This window comes from Lithobates pipiens, unplaced genomic scaffold (assembly GCF_037356315.1).
Source record: "Lithobates pipiens isolate NorthernLeopardFrog02 unplaced genomic scaffold, aLitPip1_a1.2 Scaffold_47, whole genome shotgun sequence".
Lineage (NCBI taxonomy): Eukaryota > Metazoa > Chordata > Amphibia > Anura > Ranidae > Lithobates > Lithobates pipiens.
The window spans coordinates 4974735-4996183 of record NW_027507871.1 but is presented as its reverse complement, the minus strand read 5'-3'; the positions used below and the strand labels follow the sequence as shown (position 1 = coordinate 4996183).

Genomic DNA, 21449 nt, shown 5'->3' with positions numbered 1-21449 from the left:
GCCTGTCTATGGCTGCACAGAGAAACTCAGGATCTGTAGGAGGAGTTCTGTCCTCTTTTTTTTTCCTGCAAAGACGAGCTTGTCTGTGGCTGCACAGAGAAACTCTGGATCTGTAGGAGCAGTTTTGTCCTCCTGAGATGGGGGTGGGGGCGGCAAAGATGAGCTTGTCTGTGGCTGCACAGAGAAACTCAGGATCTGTAGGAGTTCTGTCCTCCTTTTTTTCTGCCAATTGCTGAGATGGGGGGTGGGGGGAGCAAAGACGAGCCTGTCTGTGGCTGCACAGAAAAACTCAGGATCTGTAGGAGGAGTTCTGTTCTCCTCTCTGTTGCTGGCTGCTGAGACGAGGAGGGGGCAGAGACAATGGGGCACTGTAGAAGAGGTGCGAGGGCCACATAAAATGGCCTGGTGGGCCGGATTTGGCCCGTGGTCCTTGTGTTTGACACATGTGCTCTACTCAGAACGTTTTATATATGAGTATTGTTATCAACCCCAGGAAATGTCTGACAATGAGGAAGATGTGTTGGAGGAGGAAGAGCAGGACGCTCAGGATCCTGTAGAGGAGGCAGATGAGGACGCCGAGGCTGGAGAAGAGGAGGAAAAGGAAGAAGAGCATGAAGGAAAAGAGAAGGAAGAAGGAGAGGAGGAGGAGCCAGAGGAGGCGGAGCCAGAGGAGGTGAGGCATAAAATAAATCGGGGGCAGGATGGAAAGAGAGAGGTCCCAATGCTCCATTTACCTTTATGGATTTTTTCCCCCTTTTGTCGAATCTCAACTTAAACGGTTCTGTTAATAAAAAATATCCAAGAATTCACAAAGCTTATCACACATAATCACCAGAACTTGCTGAATATGTTCATTTTTTTTATGATGGCAGCTCCATCTGGTGGCCACAATGCAGTATTTTCCTTAAATACCTCAATCAGGAACATGCTGCATTATGTCCACCAGATGGCGCTGACAATCACGGGTAATAAGGATAATAGGCAATTAGGAGGATTAATCCTGACTGCAGCAAATTTTTAATATACATTACAGGCCCCAAAGGCTTACACTTCAGCTGTCAGCCATGGTGCAATGCAATTCTTTACAAATGGAATACTTTTTTCAACGTATAAATATATGTTAAAGGTGTAAGAATATTACCGAGCAAAGCAAACAAAAAAGTTTTAATTAATAATAGTTTAAAAAATAGTAGTAAAAAAAAAATCAGCAGGTAAATAATAATTAAATAGAGAAGGAGAATAAAGAGTTAATAAGGCTGATTCGAGTAAATTAAGGGTTAATAAGGGGTTAAACAGAATAACATTTAACAAAAAAAAAAAATTTTTTACTTGACAGGTTGCTTTAAACTGAGCTCATCTGCAGATGGAAGTTCATCCCTTTGATCTGTAGATTAAGAAACAGAAGAAAGATACAAAAGGAAACAATGTTTCTTTTTATCTTTCTATTCCAGCAGCTGAGCGATGTTGTTGATAAACATTGCCCCGTGATTTTTTTTTTTTGACAGCTCCAATCGCCAGGACTTGGTTTACTCCACTGACAACTGAATGAGTCGTCGGTTGTTAAGGACGCGGCTGCCCCGCTCCTTAAAGCAGAGTTCAAAAAGTGTATTTGCTGACTTTTAATAATCGGACACTCGCCTGTCCCAGGGTCCAGCGATTAGGGGGGTCCCCATCACTTAAAGAGGGAACTGCAGTCTGCTCACATCATTTGTAATAAAAAACATCTTTGCCATTCTGAAGCTTCCCTCCAACCACTTTGCATATTATTTTATATATACTGCGATTCTGTACTGCTGAAGAAATCTCCCTCCGATGAGTCCGGCTGCAGCCATTTTAACTGTGGGCAGCTGAAGCTGCTGCCTGTTCACTTCCTGGATTTACCCACAGACACACACCTCCAGCTCTACAGCTCTCATTGGCCCTCTTATGACTCACCCCCCCCCTTCCTGGAAAACTCTCATGAGAGAAAGAGAGCTGTGCATGATGTCATAAGCCTAGGCTAATGACCAGACAGGAAACAGGAAGTGGACTGTATAAAGGGATTTACTGGCAGGAAAAAAATGTTTTACTATCCAAAGATAAAACAACAACAAGAGCAGAAGATTTAATAGATGGAAAGGAGAAAAAATGACTGAAGGTTCACGTTAACAACCGATAATTGACAGCTTTTTTTTTTTTTTTTACATTTCAGCTGTCATTGGGGGAATCCCGCTGACAGCTGAAATATCTGAGCCTGAAAGTATCGGTTTCAGGTATTGGAGCATTTAGTACCGATACTCGTGCAACTGCTTAGTATCGGCACCGGTATCGGTGTAACCCTATCTATAATTATCTTCAGGTGAAATCTGTAGAAACGTCTCCCCCTTCCTGCCCCTCCTGTGTAAGCCCAATGTTGGGGCGAAACGCGTCGGTGGAGGCTTCCTCGACGTTTGTTCTGGAACAATAACGTTTTTACAAACGTTGGCTGTGAAACGCGTCAGTAGAGGTCCAAAGTGGGGCTTCCTCGACGTTTGTTCTGGAACAATACATTTTTTTTACAAGGGTTGGATGTTTCAATATGCTGCTGGCTGTTTTATTTTTAATTTTTTTTTTTTATTATTAATTGGCTGCCAGTTCAGGGAGAGGATGAGCCCCTTGCTTGGCGTCTTTACCCCTGAAGGTGTGCTCCGCTATTCGGGAATTAATGGGAATATTTTACTCGTCAACTTTTTTTTTTTTTTATTTGCTGTCTGTGTACCCACTTTAGGGATTTCTTGTCACTTCCTGTTCTGGTGACAACATGGCCACTGAGACAGGAAGTAGGTGGGCGGGGCTCTCATACAGGGGCACACCATTTAAATGAGACAAAGGTTCTTCCCTTCACCCGTATAGTGATGTGTGTCACCCTCATGGCCGCTTCTAATTTTTTTTTTATTGGGGGGGGGGATTTTTCCAGCCTCCGCCCCATGTGCCGCTAACAGAAGACATGCTGAAGGAAGGACTGAGCCTGCTGTGCAAGACAGGAAGCGGTCTGGCCCACGCCTTTGTCAAGCTGGAGGTTAAAGATAAGTAAGTTCACGTGTAGAAGTATGAGGATCCGGAGGGGGGGGGGAGGGGAGATCCGGGGTCTTATAGATCCCATAGCTCTATATAAGGAGGACCCGTCACTGCCTGTGGTGTTCATCCCTTATGATAGCAATAAAGTTGATTCAAAAAAATAAGACAGTGTAACAAATCAAAAAAATGTAAATAAAAAAAATGATACAATAATAATTCAAGAAAATTTTACACCCCCCCCCCCCCTCCCAAGGAACAAAGGTGCCACTATTGTAAATGGCGATCGCACCGCGCATGCGAGGTATCGCCGCGATCACCAGAGCGAGAGCCGGAATTCTAGCGCCAGACCTCCCGTGTAACCCTGAACCGGTAACCTGTAACGGCTTTTAAAAATGTCGCCTCTGGAAATTTTGTAAGAATTATAGTTTGTCGGAGTTCCTCGGGGCGTGCGCAATTTAACCACTTCCCGAACCGGCCCACGTCGGGAGAATGGCGCGGACAGGCAAATGGGCGCACAGGTTCGTCCCTTTTAAATTTGCCACCGTGCCATCGCGCGTGCGCAGGTCGGGACCTCCGTGAGTCGGGTCCCGCGGACTCAATCGTCGCGGGGATACACGCGATCGTCTCACGGGGGAGGAAGAACGAGGGAGGTGCTAAAGTAAACAAGCATCTCCCTGTTCTGCCTAGCAACAAGTGACACTGATCTCTGCTCCCCTGTGATTTGGAGCAGAGATCAGTGATGTCACGTGTACAACACAGCCACGCCCCCCACAGTTAGAAACACGCCCCTAGGACACACATAACCCTTACACCGCCTCCTAGTGGTTAACCCTTTCACTGCCAGTGAGATTTACACAGGAATCACTGCATTTATATAGCACTGATTGCTGTATAAATAACAATGGTCCCAAAAATGTGTCAAAAATTTCCGATGTGTCCGCCGCAATGCCGCAAATAAAAATAAAAATCGTTGATCGCCGCCATTACTAGTAAAGAAAAAATTATTAATAAAAAAGCCATAAAACTATCCCCTATTTTGTAAACGCTAGAACTTTTGCGCAAACCAATCAATAATCGCTTATTGCGATTTTTTTTTTTTTTTTTTACCAAAAATATGTAGCGGAATACGTATCGGCCATAAACTGAGGAGGAAAAAAATAAATTATAATAGCAAAAATTTTAATATAATGAGTTTTTTTCAAAATTGGCGCTATTTCTTTTTTTAAGAAAAATCGCAGAGGAGATCAAATACCATCCAAAGAAAGCTCTATTTGTGGGGGAAAAAAAGGACGTCAGTTTTGTTTGGGAGCCACGTCGCACCACGACCGCGCAATTGTCAGTTAAAGCGACGCAGTGCCGAATCGCAAAAAGTGGTCTGGTCTGAAAGTGGTTAAAAAAACGTGACGTGTTTTTTTTTTTTTTTATCTTATATGAGATCGTTCTTATTTTACCAAAAAAAAAAAAAAACCCCGTTGGAAAAACCGCTGCACAAATACCGTGTGACATGAAAACCTTTTATTCTCCATACAGCAGGGTAGTAAATCACATCAATAAATAAATAAATAAGGGCCCCAGTCAGTTTAAGTCGTAATGTGCTAGTATGCATTGCATACTAGCACGTTCTAACAGACTTACCTGAAAATGAAGCCCTCCAGTGGCGCGCTGTTCCCGCTGAAGGTGCTTCCATCTTTACACTGTTTGCTTTCTGAGTGCGTGGGCATTGACGAGATGAATGTCCGAGCCATCGATGATGTCATCACTCATACATGTACAGAGGTGTACCTGTTTATCCCCCCATACATGTACAGAGGGGTACCTGTTCATCACTCATACATGTACAGAGGTGTACCTGTTCATCACTTACACATGACAGAGGTGTACCTGTTCATCACTCATACATGTACAGAGGTGTACCTGTTCATCACTCATTCATGTACAGAGGTGTACCTGTTCATCACACATACATGTACAGAGGTGTACCTGTTCATCACTCATACATGTACAGAGGTGTACCTGTTCATCACACATACATGTACAGAGGTGTACCTGTTCATCACTCATACATGTACAGAGGTGTACTTGTTCATCACACATACATGTACAGAGGTGTACCTGTTCATCACTCATACATGTACAGAGGTGTACCTGTTCATCACTCATACATGTACAGAGGTGTACCTGTTCATCACACATACATGTACAAAGGTGTACATGTTCATCACACATACATGTACAGAGGTGTACATGTTCATCACACATACATGTACAGAGGTGTACATGTTCATCACACATACATGACAAAGGTGTACCTGTTCATCCCCCATACATGTACAGAGGTGTACCTGTTCATCACTGATTTCTTCTGGGTACAGTGCGAGCGCACACGCCCCCACCCCCGCCCGCTGTGATTGTACAGCAGGAGTTTATTGGGCGGCTGTGTCCAATCACACCCCGGAGCTCTGTGTTGACAATCAGCACAGAGCTTTGTACAGAAGTTCCGATCTTTCTGTTTCTTACCAAAAAGATAAGAAGAGATCAAAGAGAAACGCGTTGGCTGTATTTGATGCACTTAAACAATAAAGACCTCCGAATGATATGAGGTTTTGTACGAGACGCTCCTCAGTACCCATCTCAGAGTTTCTTCATTTGGAATGGAACCCCCGGCACACTCTCGATGCAGGCCGGAGAGGTCCAAGCGGGCCCTCAATCATGGTGCACCATTGTAAACGCATGGCTTCCCCATTGTAAACGTCACCTTCTCTCTGCAAAACTACGGAATATGGACGCAGCTATGTGAACTATTTAGTCCTTTTCTGTATCCACCAAACAAATGGCCTCTTCCTTTCTCCCAGCTCTCCCTTCCCATATCAAGCCTGAATCTGATTGGTGGAAATAGGACAACACAGAGATGTTATGTCAAATAATTTGAAAGAATGGAGTTGCTGACGCAGAATGTGACTTCCCTTTACTTTTCCCTCTTACAGAGAGATCACCGACATCTCCATCCTGCAATCATTCATACATCTGCGCTATGTGGACCTCTCCCAGAATACTCTTCAGGATCTCTCGTCTCTGAGCGCCCTCACCCATCTCCTCAGCCTACGTGTGGACCAAAACCAGCTGGTCAGTGCCAACGGCCTGGGAGAACTACCCTACCTACAAATAGCCAGCCTGGCCTCCAACAACCTACAGAACCTCCATGGGCTGTCCCACCCGCGGCTGGAGACCCTCAACCTCATGGGTGAGTGATGGTCACACCACAGGAGCAGCTCTGCTGGAACCCCCCTATACATCAGCACTGACGATGAGAGAGGGAGGGGCAGGTCTGGGAGCCAATAGGAGGAACCAGCTAGTCAGTGCCAACGACCTGGGAGAACTGCCCTACCTACAAATAGCCAGCCTGGCCTTCAACACCCTGCAGAACCGCCATGGGCTGTCCCACCCACAGCTGGAGACCCTCAACCTCATTCATGAGTGATGGTCACAACAATGAAACAGGGAGGGGCAGGACTGGGGGGGGCAATAGGAGGATCAAGCAAAGTGAGCAAAAGGAGGACCTCTTGAGTCTTCTGCTGCCAATTTACTTTATAGTCAGATAGCTGGGCTGGAGAGAGGGCACAGACATTCTACAGAAGATGGTCAGAGACTGCAGACATGATACAGGAGATGGTCAGAGACTGCAAACATGGTAAAGGAGACGATTAGAGACTGCAGGCATAATACAGGAGATGGTCAGAGACTGCAGACATGATACAGGAGATGGTCAGAGACTGCAGACATGATACAGGAGATGGTCAGAGACTGCAGACATAATACAGGAGATGATCAGAGACTGCAGACATAGTACAGGAGATGATCAGAGACTGCAGACATAGTACAGGAGACGGTCAGAGACTGCAGACATGATACAGGAGACGGTCAGAGACTGCAGACATAGTACAGGAGATGGTTAGAGACTGCAGACATAGTACAGGAGACGATCAGAGACTGCAGACATTCTACAGGAGACGATCAGAGACTGCAGACATGATACAAGAGCTGGTCAGAGACTGCAGACATAGTACAGGAGATGATCAGAGACTGCAGACATAGTACAGGAGATGATCAGAGACTGCAGACATGATACAGGAGACGGTCAGAGACTGCAGACATAGTACAGGAGACGGTCAGAGACTGCAGACATAGTACAGGAGACGGTCAGAGACTGCAGACATGATACAGGAGATGGTCAGAGACTGCAGACATGATACAGGAGACGGTCAGAGACTGCAGACATAGTACAGGAGATGATCAGAGACTGCAGACATAGTACAGAAGATGATCAGAGACTTCAGACATAGTACAGGAGACGGTCAGAGACTGCAGACATGATACAGGAGATGGTCAGAGACTGCAGACATGATACAGGAGACGGTCAGAGACTGCAGACATGATACAGGAGATGGTCAGAGACTGCAGACATGATACAGGAGACGGTCAGAGACTGCAGACATGATACAGGAGACGGTCAGAGACTGCAGACATGATACAGGAGATGGTCAGAGACTGCAGACATGATACAGGAGACGGTCAGAGACTGCAGACATAGTACAGGAGATGATCAGAGACTGCAGACATAGTACAGAAGATGATCAGAGACTTCAGACATAGTACAGGAGACGGTCAGAGACTGCAGACATAGTACAGGAGATGATCGGAGGCTGCAGACATGATACAGGAGATGGTCAGAGACTGCAGACATGATACAGGAGATGATCAGAGACTGCAGACATGATACAGGAGATGATCAGAGACTGCAGACATGATAGAGGAGATGATCAGAGACTGCAGACATGGTACAGGAGATGATCAGAGACTGCAGACATGATAGAGGAGATGATCAGAGACTGCAGACATGATACAGGAGATGATCAGAGACTGCAGACATGATACAGGAGATGGTCAGAGACTGCAGACATGATACAGGAGATGATCAGAGACTGCAGACATAGTACAGGAGATGATCGGAGGCTGCAGACATGATACAGGAGATGGTCAGAGACTGCAGACATGATACAGGAGATGGTCAGAGACTGCAGACATGATACAGGAGATGGTCAGAGACTGCAGACATGATGTAGGAGATGGTCAGTGACTTTGGGTATGCTACAAGGGATAATAAGAGACTGTAGACATACTATAGGAGTTGTTGGGAGACTAGGGACATAATTAGATTGGAGACACAAAGTAATGGCTGCAGGGCCCCCGAGGGTTGCACTAGAAGCGCCCATGTTGGGCACCAGGGCTATGAACTGATTGGGATGGGGTTTCTAGACAAATCAGCACCCCAGTATAATTATAATTCTATTGGGTATTTATCTGATATATTTGCCTGGAGTTCAGCTTTAGGTACCTGTTTCAGTTTTGGGTGGAGACAAATGTTAAATGCCTGAAGTGACAACTCCGAATGGAGTCTTGGGTAGCTCTGGACCTCACCTGAGCAACTTGCAGTGTTTTTCTTGAAGAGCTCCAATGCTCGATATGAGGGTCCCCATTGTATCCTATGGGGGCCATTCACACATGAGCGCCATCCCTGGAACAAGTCCATAAGCTTTTTCGGGGCAGACCTGCGTGTTTTTGGTCCCTAAAGACTTTAATGGGAGCGCCCGAAAAAACGCTGCTTCTCCTTCTTCTAGTAACTCGCTTTCTGTTGGCTTAAACAAAAAAGCTGCAGCCTGAAAACGCCTACTAACACATAAAAAAACACTAGAAAACCACTTGGGGGGTCTACGTATAAAGACATTCAAAGTGCAGATGTCTGCATGGGCACCACAAATGTCTGCCGTGTTGTTTGTAATATAACTATTCCTTATGACCGTCAGCTCCATCTAGTGGTCATGATGCAGTATTTCTTCTGACTGATGTATTTCAGACAAAATGCCACATTATGGCCACTAGATGGAGCTGACGATCATAATTCATAATTATATTACAAACAATATGGCAATAATTTGTGGTGCCTGAGCTCAGGCCTGAGCCTTAAATACAGGAACTCACATCTCTTATATTCTTGCCTACTTACCCTCTTGACTTAACTATGTCTCCTCAGGGAATAAACTGCGTACATTGGAGAGTCTCAACTGCATTAATCTATACAGTCTGCACACTCTGGAACTACGAGCCAATCAGCTGCAGAGCACAGCCGGACTTTACCTGCCAAACCTGCGTAACCTATACCTGGTGAGTTAAGGAACAGAAATGTGAATGCCCCTGGAGTGGGGCCCAAAAAAAATAAAAAATCGAAATGTACCAGTGAACGCGGAGCACTCTGCTAAAAGCCAGTCAGGTTCCAGAATGAATTTAGGAATATAGCCGGTGACATCCCGGTGGTGTGCCGCCTGGAGAGTCATCCGCTAATAACCACTATAGGAGGACGGGTTGGGAGGAGATTGAACAAAAAAAAGAGTCCCCAACTTGAACTAGCTAGACAACACTACTGGTGTGTTTCAGGGACCTGCCTTTTCTTTAGGAAGGACGGAGCTCTGAAACGCATTGGTGGCAACTTCTGTTACTGATTGTACATTTCAGGTTTTGTATTCCTCTGCCATATACACTAGTTGACCCAAGGACTGGGGACTCTGGACCATCACACCTACCTCCTGCACAAGGCCAAATGTCTGAAGGACACTCATACTTATTGAGTAACTGGTTTGGGGACACTGGACCCTCACACCTACCTATTGGGGACACTGGACCATCACACCTACCTATTGGGGACACTGGACCATCACACCTACCTATTGGGGACACTGGGCCACCACACTTACCTACTAGGGACACTGGACCATCACACCTACATATTGAAGACACTGGGCCACCACACTTACCTATTGAGGACACTTGACCATCACACCTACCTATTGGGGACACTGGACCATCACACCTACCTATTGGGGACACTGGACCATCACACCTACCTATTGGGGACACTGGACCATCACACCTACCTATTGGGGACACTGGACCATCACACCTACCTATTGAAGACACTGGGCCACCACACTTACCTATTGAGGAAACTGGGCCATCACACCTACCTATTGAAGACACTGGGCAACCACACTTACCTATTGAGGAAACTGGACCATCACTCCTCCTACATATTGGGGACACTAGACCATCACACCTACCTGTTACACAAGGCCAAATGTTTGAAGGACACTTATCCTTACTGAGTCACTAGCTTGGGGATGCTGGACCATCACACTTACCTATTGGGGACACTGGACCATCATACCTACCTACTGGGGACACTGGACCATCACTCCTACCTATTGGGGACACTGGACCATCATACCTACCTACTGGGGACACTGGGCCATCACTCCTACCTATTGGGGACACTGGACCATCACGCCTACCTGTTCCACAAGGCCAAATGTTTGAAGGACACAATCCTTATTGTGTCACTGGTTTGGGGATGCTGGACCATCACACTTACCAAATGGGGACACTGGACCAACGCACCTACCTTTTGGGGACACTGGACCATCACACCTACCTATTACACAATGTTTTAAATATGCCCCTCCTTATTGAGTTACTGGTTTGGGGACACTGGACCAGCACACCTACCTACTGTGGACACTGGACCATCACACATACTTATTGGGGAAGCTAGACCACCACATCTACCTACTGGGGACACTGGACCTTCACACCTAACTATTGGGGGCACTGGACCTTCACACCTACCTACTGCGGATACTGGACCGTCATACCTACTTATTGGGTACACTGGACCATCCATCAAACCTACCTACTGGGGATACTGGACCATCACACCTTTCTAATGGGGACACTGGACCATAACCTCTACTTATTGGGGATACTGGACCATCCCCTCTACCTATTACACAAGACCAAATGATTAAAGGACACTCATCCTTATTGAGTCACTGTTTTGGAAATGCTGGACCATCACACTTACCTATTGGGGACACTGGACCATCACACTTACCTATTGGGGACACTGGACCATCACACTTACCTATTGGGGACACTGGACCATCACACTTACCTATTGGGGACACTGGACCATCACACTTACCTATTGGGGACACAGGACCATCACACCTACCTACTGGGGACACTAGACCTTCAGACCTACCTACTTGGGACATTGGACTATCACACATACTATTGGGAATGCTGGACCATCACACCTACCTACTGGGGATACTGGACCATCACACCTACCTACTGGGGATACTGGACCATCACACCTACCTACTGGGGATACTGGACCATCACACCTACCTACTGGGGATACTGGACCATCACACCTATCTATTGGGGACACTTGACCTTCACACCTACCTACTGCGGATTCTGCACCATCACACCTACTTATTGGGGCCATTGGACCATCCATCACACCTATCTACTGGGGATTCTGGACCCTCACACCTTTCTAATGGGGACATTGGACCTTTCACACCTACCTATTGGGGACAGTGAACCATAACACCTACCTATTGCACATGGAAAAATGTTTGAAGGACACCCCTCCTTACTGAGTTCAGGTGTCTCCAATGAAGGCTCCTGTAATTCTGCAGCGTACAAAGACATTTTGGACCTTGGTAACAGTTTCGGTGAAGGTCCTTTTCTGTTCCAGCATGTCTGTTTATGAAGCCAACTCTATAAAGACATGGTTTGACCAGTTTGGTGTGGAGGAACTCAAGTGACCTTCACAGAGCCCTGGCCTCAGTCCTACTGAACACCTTTGGGAATTGGAATGCCGATTGTGAGCCAGGTCTTCTCATCCAACATCAGTACCTGACCTCACCAATGGGCACACATTCCCACAGGCCTACAAAAGTTTGTAGAAAGTCTTCCCAAAGAAGCGGAGGATGTTATAACCGGCAAAGAGGGGTAACGCCATATTAATGACCATGGTTTTGAATTGAGATGCCCCACAAGCTCGGGGCTTTGACCTCCTGACCTCAACCCTACTGAACACCTTTGTGATAAATTGAACTGCCAATTGTGAGCCAGGTCTTCTTGTCCAACATCAGTACCTGACCACACAAATGCTTTTGGCTCGGTGGGCACAAGTTTCCGCAGATACGCTCCAAGATCTTGTAGAAAGCTTTCCCAGAGGAGTGGAGGCTATTGTGGGCACAAATGGAGGCCAACTCCCTATTAATGAAATGGGACGTTGAATAGGCATATACAGTATGTAGGTGTGATGGTCAGGTGTCCCCACACTTTTGACCATCACACCTTTGTATATCTATTGAACATCCCATTACAGTACATCACACTATTTGGCCAAAGTTTTGGGGGCCACTGGACTATCACACCAACCTAATGTTCAACGCCAAATGTTTGAAGGACACCCCTTCCTTATTGAGTTCAGGTGTCTCCAATGAAGGGTACTGTTAATGGCACAATGTACAAAGCCATATTGGACCTTGTGGTGAAGGTCCTTGGCATTGAGGAACTCATTGAGCCCTGACCTCAACCCTACTTCGAATTCCCTTTGGGAATTGTAATGCCGATTGTGATCCAGGTCTTCTCAAACAACATCAGTACCTGACCTCACCAATGGACACAAGTTTCCCCAGGCACCCCCCAAGATCTTGTGGAAAGCTTCCCCAGAAGAGTGGAGGCTATTGTGGGCACAAATGGAGGCCTCCTCCATAATAATGGCCATTGTTGTGAAATGGGATGTTAAATAGGCACATATAGGCGTGTTGGTCGGGTTTCCTCACTCTTTTGGCCATAAAAGGTATTTTTAGAGGTTCTAAACTCACAAAGGAACACCTACTCCTCCAGACTGACCCCCCCCCCATCATGGTATTGTGATATTTGCGTAACCCCCCCCCCCCAAGATGCAACCCATTGTTTGCATCAGACCTGAGGGCTCCTGAGAGGAGTACAGAGGTCGGTGCCGTGATGTCTACAGAAAGCTATGTGGAGCACCTTGCCGGCCCCTCCCGAGAGCCATGATCTGCCGGCATTGCATAGAGAAGCACAGAGACCCGGTGATGACATCACTAGGGCTAAAAGAAAGCATGTCATGAAAATGCATAAAGGCGAGGAAGCGGCAGAACCAGGAAGGGAAGGAAGCAATGTGAATGGATATATGATTGGAACTGTATAAGTCATTATCTGCCTGCAAGCCCAACATCTTCTGGGTTCATGGAGGTCTTCACCGTTTGGTTCTCCTCAGGCACAGAATAACATAAAGTCATTGGAAGGATTGGAGCATCTCGTGAGTCTCACCAGCCTTCATCTACGAGACAACCAACTGGAGACCCTGGACGGCTTCTCTGAGAAAATGCGAGCTCTTCAGTACCTGAACCTCCGGTAAGAAGATCCATTTACACCACCAGGGCACCATTCCCACAGCCATCCATGGCTGTCCATAGTTGTCCATGGCCGTCCATGGCTGTCCATGGTTGTCCATGGCCGTCCATGGCTGTCCATGGTTGTCCATGGCCGTCCATGGCTGTCCATGGTTGTCCATGGCCGTCCATGGCTGTCCATGGTTGTCCATGGCCGTCCATGGCTGTCCATGGTTGTCCATGGCCGTCCATGGCTGTCCATGGTTGTCCATGGCCGTCCATGGCTGTCCATGGTTGTCCATGGCCGTCCATGGCCGTCCATGGTTGTCCATGGCCGTCCATGGCCGTCCATGGCCGTCCATGGTTGTCCATGGCCGTCCATGGCTGTCCATGGTTGTCCATGGCCGTCCATGGCCGTCCATGGCCGTCAATGGCCGTCCATGGCCGTCCATGGTTGTCCATGGCCGTCCATGGTTGTCCATGGCCGTCCATGGCTGTCCATGCCGTCCATGGCTGTCCATGGCCGTCCATGGCTGTCCATGGCCGTCCATGGCATGTACAGAAGGTGTCCCGCCTAATTAATAATGATGAATGTAGACAAGGGACTGCAGCGTTCTGACAAAGGAAGCCTCCTGGATGTAAAATGAAGTCCACCATGGGGGGTGCGCTGCACAATTAGACAATAGTAGAAGAGAGACGGGCCGGCAACTCCATGTCCATATCAAATGTAAAGACTTTTACTGGCACAAAAAGTACAATAGCAGACACGTTTCGTCACGCCGTCTCGATCACTGCACACAATTAACATGAGAAACATACTATATATATATAGAATAGAAAGAGGTGGAGGTAAAGAAACCCCGCCCATCGGATGCGCAATAACCCAATTAAAGTGAAGAGTCCATTGAATTGTCCAAACAGGGAGTGGGGAGGGGAGAAATATGTACTGCAATTCAGAGCATCAATAAGAAACGAAACAGCAAAAATAAAAATAATAATAAAATAAAAGAATGAAATAGCTGATAATAGTCTGCGGGAGATCTGCAGAAAAATAAAAGGAAAAATAAATAGCTGCTAATAGTCTGAAGAAGATCTACAAAAAAAATACATACAAAATAAATGAAATAGCTGCTAACAGTCTGCAGGAGATCTGCCGAAAAAAAGGGAAATAACTGCTAATAGTCTGCAGATCTCCTGCAGACTATTAACACCTATTTTTATTTGTTTTTATTATTTTTATTTCTGCAGATCTCCTGCAGACTATTAGCACCTATTTTCCCCCTTTTTTTATCTCTGCAGATCTCCTGCAGTCTATTAGCAGTTATTTCATTAAATTTTTTTATTTTTTTTGCTGTTTCATTTCTTATTGATGTTCTACATATTTCTCTTCCCCATCCCCCACTGTTGGACAATTCAATGGACTTTAGCTATTTTACTTTTTTTTTTATTCTGCAGATCTCCTGCAGACTATTAGAAGCTATTTTATTTACAGATCTTCTGCAGACTATTAGCAGTTATTTATTTGTTTCCCCTGCAGATCCCCTGCAGATTATTAGCAGCTATTTCATTGTATTTTTTTTTTTATAATTTTTTTTGCTGTTTCGTTTCTAATTGATGTTCTGAATTGTGGTATTTATTTCTCTTCCCCCACCACCCCCAACTGTTTGGACAATTCATTGGACTTTAGCTATTTTACATTTTTTTTTCTTTTTTTTTAAGTAGCTATTTCATTCAATTTTTTTTTTTTTTGCTGTTTGTTTCTTATTGATGTTCTGAATTGCAGTATATATTTCTCTTCCCCCATCCCTCCCCACAACTAACACTAATTGTGTGCAGTGATCGAGACGGTGTGACGAAACACGTCTGCTTTTGTATTTTTTTTTTAACATGTGCCAATAAACATCTTTACATTTGATATGGACATGGAGTGGCCGGCCCGTCTCTCTTCTATAATTAATAATGTCCCCATCCCCCCTCGTGCTACTTATCTTGCCTATGTAAAAAAGTCTGCTCTGGTCCAGTCACATGATCCTGCAGCTCTGGCTCAGTCACATGATCCTGCAGCTCTGGCTCAGTCACATGATCCTGCAGCTCCGGCTCAGTCACATGATCCTGCAGCTCCGGCTCAGTCACATGATCCCACAGCTCCGGCTCAGTCACATGATCCCGCTACTCCGGCTCAGTCACATGATCCTGCTACTCCGGCTCAGTCACATGATCCCGCAGCTCCGGCTCAGTCACATGATCCCGCAGCTCCGACTCAGTCACATGATCCTGCGGCTCTGGCTCAGTCACATGTTTCAGCGGCTCTGGCTCAGTCACATGATCCAGCAGCTCCGACTCAGTCACATGATCCCGCAGCTCCGACTCAGTCACATGATCCCGCAGCTCCGACTCAGTCACATGATCCTGAAGCTACATCACCTATCGGGCTCCCATGACCCAGCCATTGTGGAGTGCTCCCTCCTCTATCCCTGCAGCTGCTGCTCTTTGACACAGGGAAGCTGGAGCTCCAGGATCATGAGGCTGGACCAGAGCAGACTGAAAAAATGTACATTTAAGTATACAGATTTTTCTATATATATATATATGGTAGGCAGGATAGGTAGCAGGAGGGGGAGGGGACAATAGTTGGCATTAGGTAGGAATTTCACTTTAACGGCAACAAAGGGGGGAAGAGGGGGCAGTAAAAACAGGTGGCTTCACAATCCCCAGTTTGCCCCACTAACATTACAGCCAGCCAGTTCACATGCCACGGCCCACTGCAATTTTAACTCTGCAGAATTTGACAGGCGGCACCGGGTAAACCCCTACCAGGTTTTTTTTTTTTTAATTTTTTGCTGTGAGTCCTGCTGGGGAGATCTCTCTTCACTTCCTGTCTTGGAGACACAACAGGAAGTGAGAAAGGGATGAGTTTTCAGCTCAAACAGGAAGTTCACTGGACTTCGTCAGGTGGATGAGATTATTTCTATAGCTGCAGAATTTTATAATAGAAACCAAAGGGGACTTATGTGCATGTACTGCAGACTTGTACTGGGTGGCTTCTTGTTTTTTATTTTTTTGCCTAGGGGGCAGTACTGTTTCAGGTTTCACTTCGGTGCTGCTCAGTGCTTACATAACCAGAAGCCAATTATGACTATAACCTCTGATGAAGGCAAGGATACGAGTCCAGATTGGTCAGAGATCACGTGACCACACAGTGATCAGCACTGGAGAGACTCTGGAGCACCTTTTTCCCCAGGAAAGGATTTCAGCCCTTCAAATAAACTTTATGTATGAAATGGGAAAGGAGGACAGGGATTGTCACGGTGCTTACAGATAATAATGGAAACCATATTTTTTTTTAAGTATATACATTTTAATGAGAATAAAGCTAAAACAAAGCAAGGCCAATTCATTCAAGAATATTCAACATTGCATGATGAAGGTGGTCATATGGAAAATGTTCATCTTAAACAGAAGTTTCATATACGTATATTAGCCCGACATGTTTCGCCTACTAGCTTCATCAGGGGAATTACGAATCAGTCAGAAAATGCATAAGACTACAAAAATACAAAAAGAAATTAAATAAGTACAGGATATCAAAGACACATATGTATCATTAGATATACAAGTATACATCACTTGCCAATACTTTATGTATCTATCCCAAAGCTGTTAGTTAACCACTTAAGGACCGGGCCTAATTTTTCAAACTTGTTGCTTACAAGTTAAAATCAGTTTATTTATTTATTTTTTGCTAGAAAATTACTTAGAACCCCCAAAACATTATATATATATATATATATATATATATATATATATATATATATATATTTTTTTTTTTCAGACATCCTAGAGAATAAAATGGCGGTCGTTGCAATACTTTTGGAAAAAAAAATATTTTTAAATTAAACAGATAAGACAACAGTAAAGTTAGTCCGATTTTTGATTATATTGTGAAAGATAATGTTACGCCGAGTAAATTGATACCCAACATGTCACGCTTCAAAATTGTGCCCCCTGCTCGTGCAATGGTCGAAAAATTTTGACCCTTAAAAATCTCCATAGACGACGTTTAAAAATGTCTACAGGTTACCAGTTTAGAGTTACGGAGGAGGTCTTTTACGGGAATTATTGCTTTCGCTCTAATGATCACGGCGATACCTCACATTGTGTGGTTTGAACACCGTTTTCGTATGCGGGCGCGACTTGCGTATGCGTTCGCTTCTGCGTGCGAGCTCAGCTTCAAATTTTATTTTATTTATTTTTTTATTATTTATTTTACTTTTTTTTTTTTTTTTGTTTTACACTGTCCTTTAAAAAAAGAAATTGGGTCACTTTTATTCCTATCCCTTCTGTCCCATGTAATAGAAAAAAAAAAAACATGACAGTACCTCTTTAATGTGAGATCAGGGGGGTCAAAAAGACCTCAAATCTCATATTTACACTTAAAAGCAATAAAAAAAAAAAAAGAAATGTCTTTTTAATTTTATTTATTTTTTTAATGTTTTTTTCTGCTTCAAGACCATTGTGCGTAAGTGACGTTTGACGTCGCTTCCGTCATCCAATGTCATGGAGCCGAGCGGGGGGGCCATCTTCCCCTCATTCGGCTTCATCCTATTTAAGGATAATCGGCGGAGAAGAGAGGAGAGCGGCGGGCGGGGGCACCTCTCCCACCGCTGATAAAAGTGGTCTCGCAGCAAATCTGCCGCAGAGACCACTTTTATCTGAAAGAAGACCGACCGCCGTTTCAGAAAATACTATCTGCTGCCATAACGCCGGCATTCTACGTCAAGGTACTGACGTATGACGATGGTGGCTGGTCCGTAAGGGGTTAAAGTCGCTCTCTGGAGAAAGGGAACGGGCTCCCTTGTAGTGGGGCAAGGGTTAAATGCTCATTTACGTCTAAGGGGGTCCTCAAAAAGTACTTTTTAGTTACCTGATCCTCTGCTTCTTCTGGTATCCTGCTCCAGTAGTGGACTCTTCCCTGGTGTCCGCCCATCCAGTACCGGGCTACGGGCTCTGCGTTGGACTTGATGTTGTCAGAGGACCTGCAATTGCCGGAATGTAGGGAAGAAGGACTGTGGGGACCAGTTTTACCGCCTGGAGCAGCCTGTGGGAGCAGAGGATCGGGTAAGTAAAATTGCTTTTTTGGGCCCCCTAGACCTAAATGAGCCTTTAACTCTTGGGTTTCCAGGGCAGTCCCTCTACAAGGGAGCATTTTTTCCTTTCCCCGGAGATCAGCTTTAACGTTCAGTTTGAAGGACTGTTTTATGCATTGAGGTACCTCCTTTAGACCTCAGTCTATCCCCCCCCCCCCCCAGTATGGTCACCTGATGAATAGGCGGGCACCCTCCACAGACAGTTCAACTCTTTAATAAGACACAGCAGTTTATTATAACCTAGGTTTACTGGTTAAGATGTAATACATGGGATGTTCACCGGTCATATCGAAGGTTAAAGAGTCAATAACCTTCTAAGCCATGTTCCCACTATGAAGGCTGGTGATGGTGACATAGTAAGATAACCTGAAGAAGGAAGAAATCTATCTAAGGACTAAAACCAACTAACCCCAACATACAGGTAAACTAGAATTTTACCATTTTACAGACAGTAAAATACATGCCGTAGTTACACTGAATTGCCACTAGATGTCACCATATGAACCCTCCACAGACAGCTCAACTCTTTAATAAGACACAGCAGTTTATTATAACCAAGGTTTACTGGTTAAAATGCAATACATGGTATGTTCACCGGTCATATAGAAAGGGTAAAGAGTCAATAATCTTCTAAGCCATGTTCCCACTATGAAGGCTGGTGATGTACTGAGAGAACCTGAAGAAGAGAGGGATCTATCTAATGACTAAAACCAACTAACCCCAACATACAGGTAAACTAGAATTTTACCATTTTACAGACAGTAAAATACATGTCGTAGTTACACTGAATTGCCACTAGATGTCACCATATGTAATAAAAAAAAACAACGCAACATTGATGGATAAACAATAAGTGTCCCAGAACATTTGACTTTGAGTATAATTCCATAAATATTGAGCCTCATCATAGCTGAGTTTCCTTCAACTTTCCCCTTTGCAGAGGTAATCTGGTGCCCAGGTTACAAGAAGTGGAGAAGCTAAAAGTTCTCCCCATTCTCCGAGCGCTGGTCCTGAGGGAGAACCCAGTCGAAGAGGAGGATGGTTACCGCCTGGAAACACTCATCGCTCTGCCCAACCTGGAGAGACTTGATAAAGATTTCTTCGAGGAGGAAGAAAGGACGGAAGCTGCCGAAACCAGGAAGACCCGACTGGAGGAAGGACTAAATATATAACAGGGGGGGCAGCGGATGGGATTGGGAGGGTAGACAAGGGATGAGACCTCTAGTTTTTGTATGTTTGTGAGTGAATGATACATTATTGCTTAACCATCTGAGGATTTTGAATGTAAGAGATACGTCCTAAAAATTCAATAAAGCTTTTAGGACGTATCTCTTACGTCCACCTCCTCCCCCCCTGCCAAGACCAGGAAAACCTGTCTGGAGGACAGATCAATATATAATAGGGGATAGCAGAAAAGACTGGGGTGGGATGTAAGGGATGAGACCTCTAGTCTTTGTATCTGTGCGGGTGAATGATAAATTATCTCTTAACCAGCTGAGGAATTTGAACGTAAAAAAATACATCCTAAACTAAAAGTTCAATAAAGTTTCTAGGACGTATCTCTTATGTCAATCCCATCTCCCCCTGCCAAGACCAGGCTCCAGGACAGACTCTATATATAACAAAGGGACAGAGAATAAGATTGGGGTGAGAGATAAGGGATGAGACCTCTCTTAACCTGCTGAGTTATTAGAACGTCCTAAAAGTTCAATAAAGTTTTTAGGACGTATCTCCTACGCCCATCCCCTCTCCCCTTGCCAAGACCAGAAGACCCAGCTGGAGGATAGACTCAATATCTAACAGGGGGATAGCGGATAACATTGGGGTGGGAGATAAGGGATGAGACCTCTAGTCTTTCTATGTTTGCGGGTGAATGATACATTATTGTTTAACCCTCTGAGGATTTTGAACGTGAGAGATACGTCCTAAAAGTTCCATAAAGTTTCTAGGATGTATCACTTATGTGCAGTTCCTGTCCCCCTGCCAGGACCAGGAAGACCCGGCTGGAGGATGGACTAAATATATAACAAGGGGATAACCAATAAAATTGGGGTGGGAGACTAAGGATGAGATCAATAGTCATTGTATGTATGCGGGAGGAGGATATATTATCACTGAACCCTCTGAGGAATTTGAACTTAAGAGATACGTCCTAAAAGTTCAATAAGGTTTCTAGGATGTATATCTTACGTCCATCCCCTCTCCACCTGCCAAGACCATGAAGACCCGACTGGAGGACAGAGTAGATATATAACAGGGGGATAGCCGATAAAATTGGGGTGGGAGATAAGGGATAAGATCTCTAGTCTTTGTGTGCGGGAGAATAATACATTATTGCTTAACCCTCTAAGGAATTTGAATGTAAGAGATACGTCCTACAAATTCAATAACATTTCTAGGATGTATCTCTTATGTCCATCCCCTCTCCGCCTGCCAAGACCATGAAGACCTGGCTTAAGGACAACAAAATCAATATATAAGCGGGGGATAGTGCATAAGATTAGGGTAGGAGATAAGGGATGAGACCTCTAGTCTTTGTATGAGGGAGAATGATCTATTATCACCAAACCCTCTGAGGAATTTGAGCGTAAGAGATACGTCCTAAAAGTTCAATAAGGTTTCTAGGATGTATCTCTTACATCCATCCCCTCTTCGCCTGCCAAGACCAGGAAGACCCGACTGGAGGATGGACTAGATATATATAAAAGGGGGATAGCCAATAAAATTGGGGTGGGAGACTAAGGATGAGATCAATAGTCTTTGTATGTATGCGGGAGAAGGATATATTATCACTGAACCCTCTGAGGAATTTGAACGTAAGAGATACGTCCTAGAAACCTTATTGAACTTTTAGGACGTATCTCTTAAACTCCGCAGAGGGTTCAGTGATAATATATCCTTCTCCCGCATACATACAAAGACTATTGATCTCATC

General features: G+C 45.0%; 1 protein-coding gene across 2 annotated transcripts in view; it reads left to right on the top strand.

The window, feature by feature from the left end:
* The window catches only part of LRRC23 (leucine rich repeat containing 23), a 39365-nt gene extending 18250 nt beyond the window's left edge, over window positions 1-21115 (top strand). The window contains exons 2-7 of one of the 2 annotated variants that reach the window (XM_077467137.1): window positions 494-673; window positions 2936-3048; window positions 6021-6277; window positions 9125-9255; window positions 13253-13389; window positions 19455-21113. In XM_077467137.1, coding sequence (XP_077323263.1) covers window positions 497-673; window positions 2936-3048; window positions 6021-6277; window positions 9125-9255; window positions 13253-13389; window positions 19455-19686 — 1047 coding nt within the window. In that variant the 5' untranslated portion in view covers window positions 494-496 and the 3' untranslated portion in view covers window positions 19687-21113. Of the gene's footprint in view, window positions 1-493; window positions 674-2935; window positions 3049-6020; window positions 6278-9124; window positions 9256-13252; window positions 13390-19454 lie in introns of those variants that run through there. The other variant, XM_077467138.1, reaches the window with a different exon arrangement.
* Window positions 21116-21449: the final 334 nt, after the last annotated feature.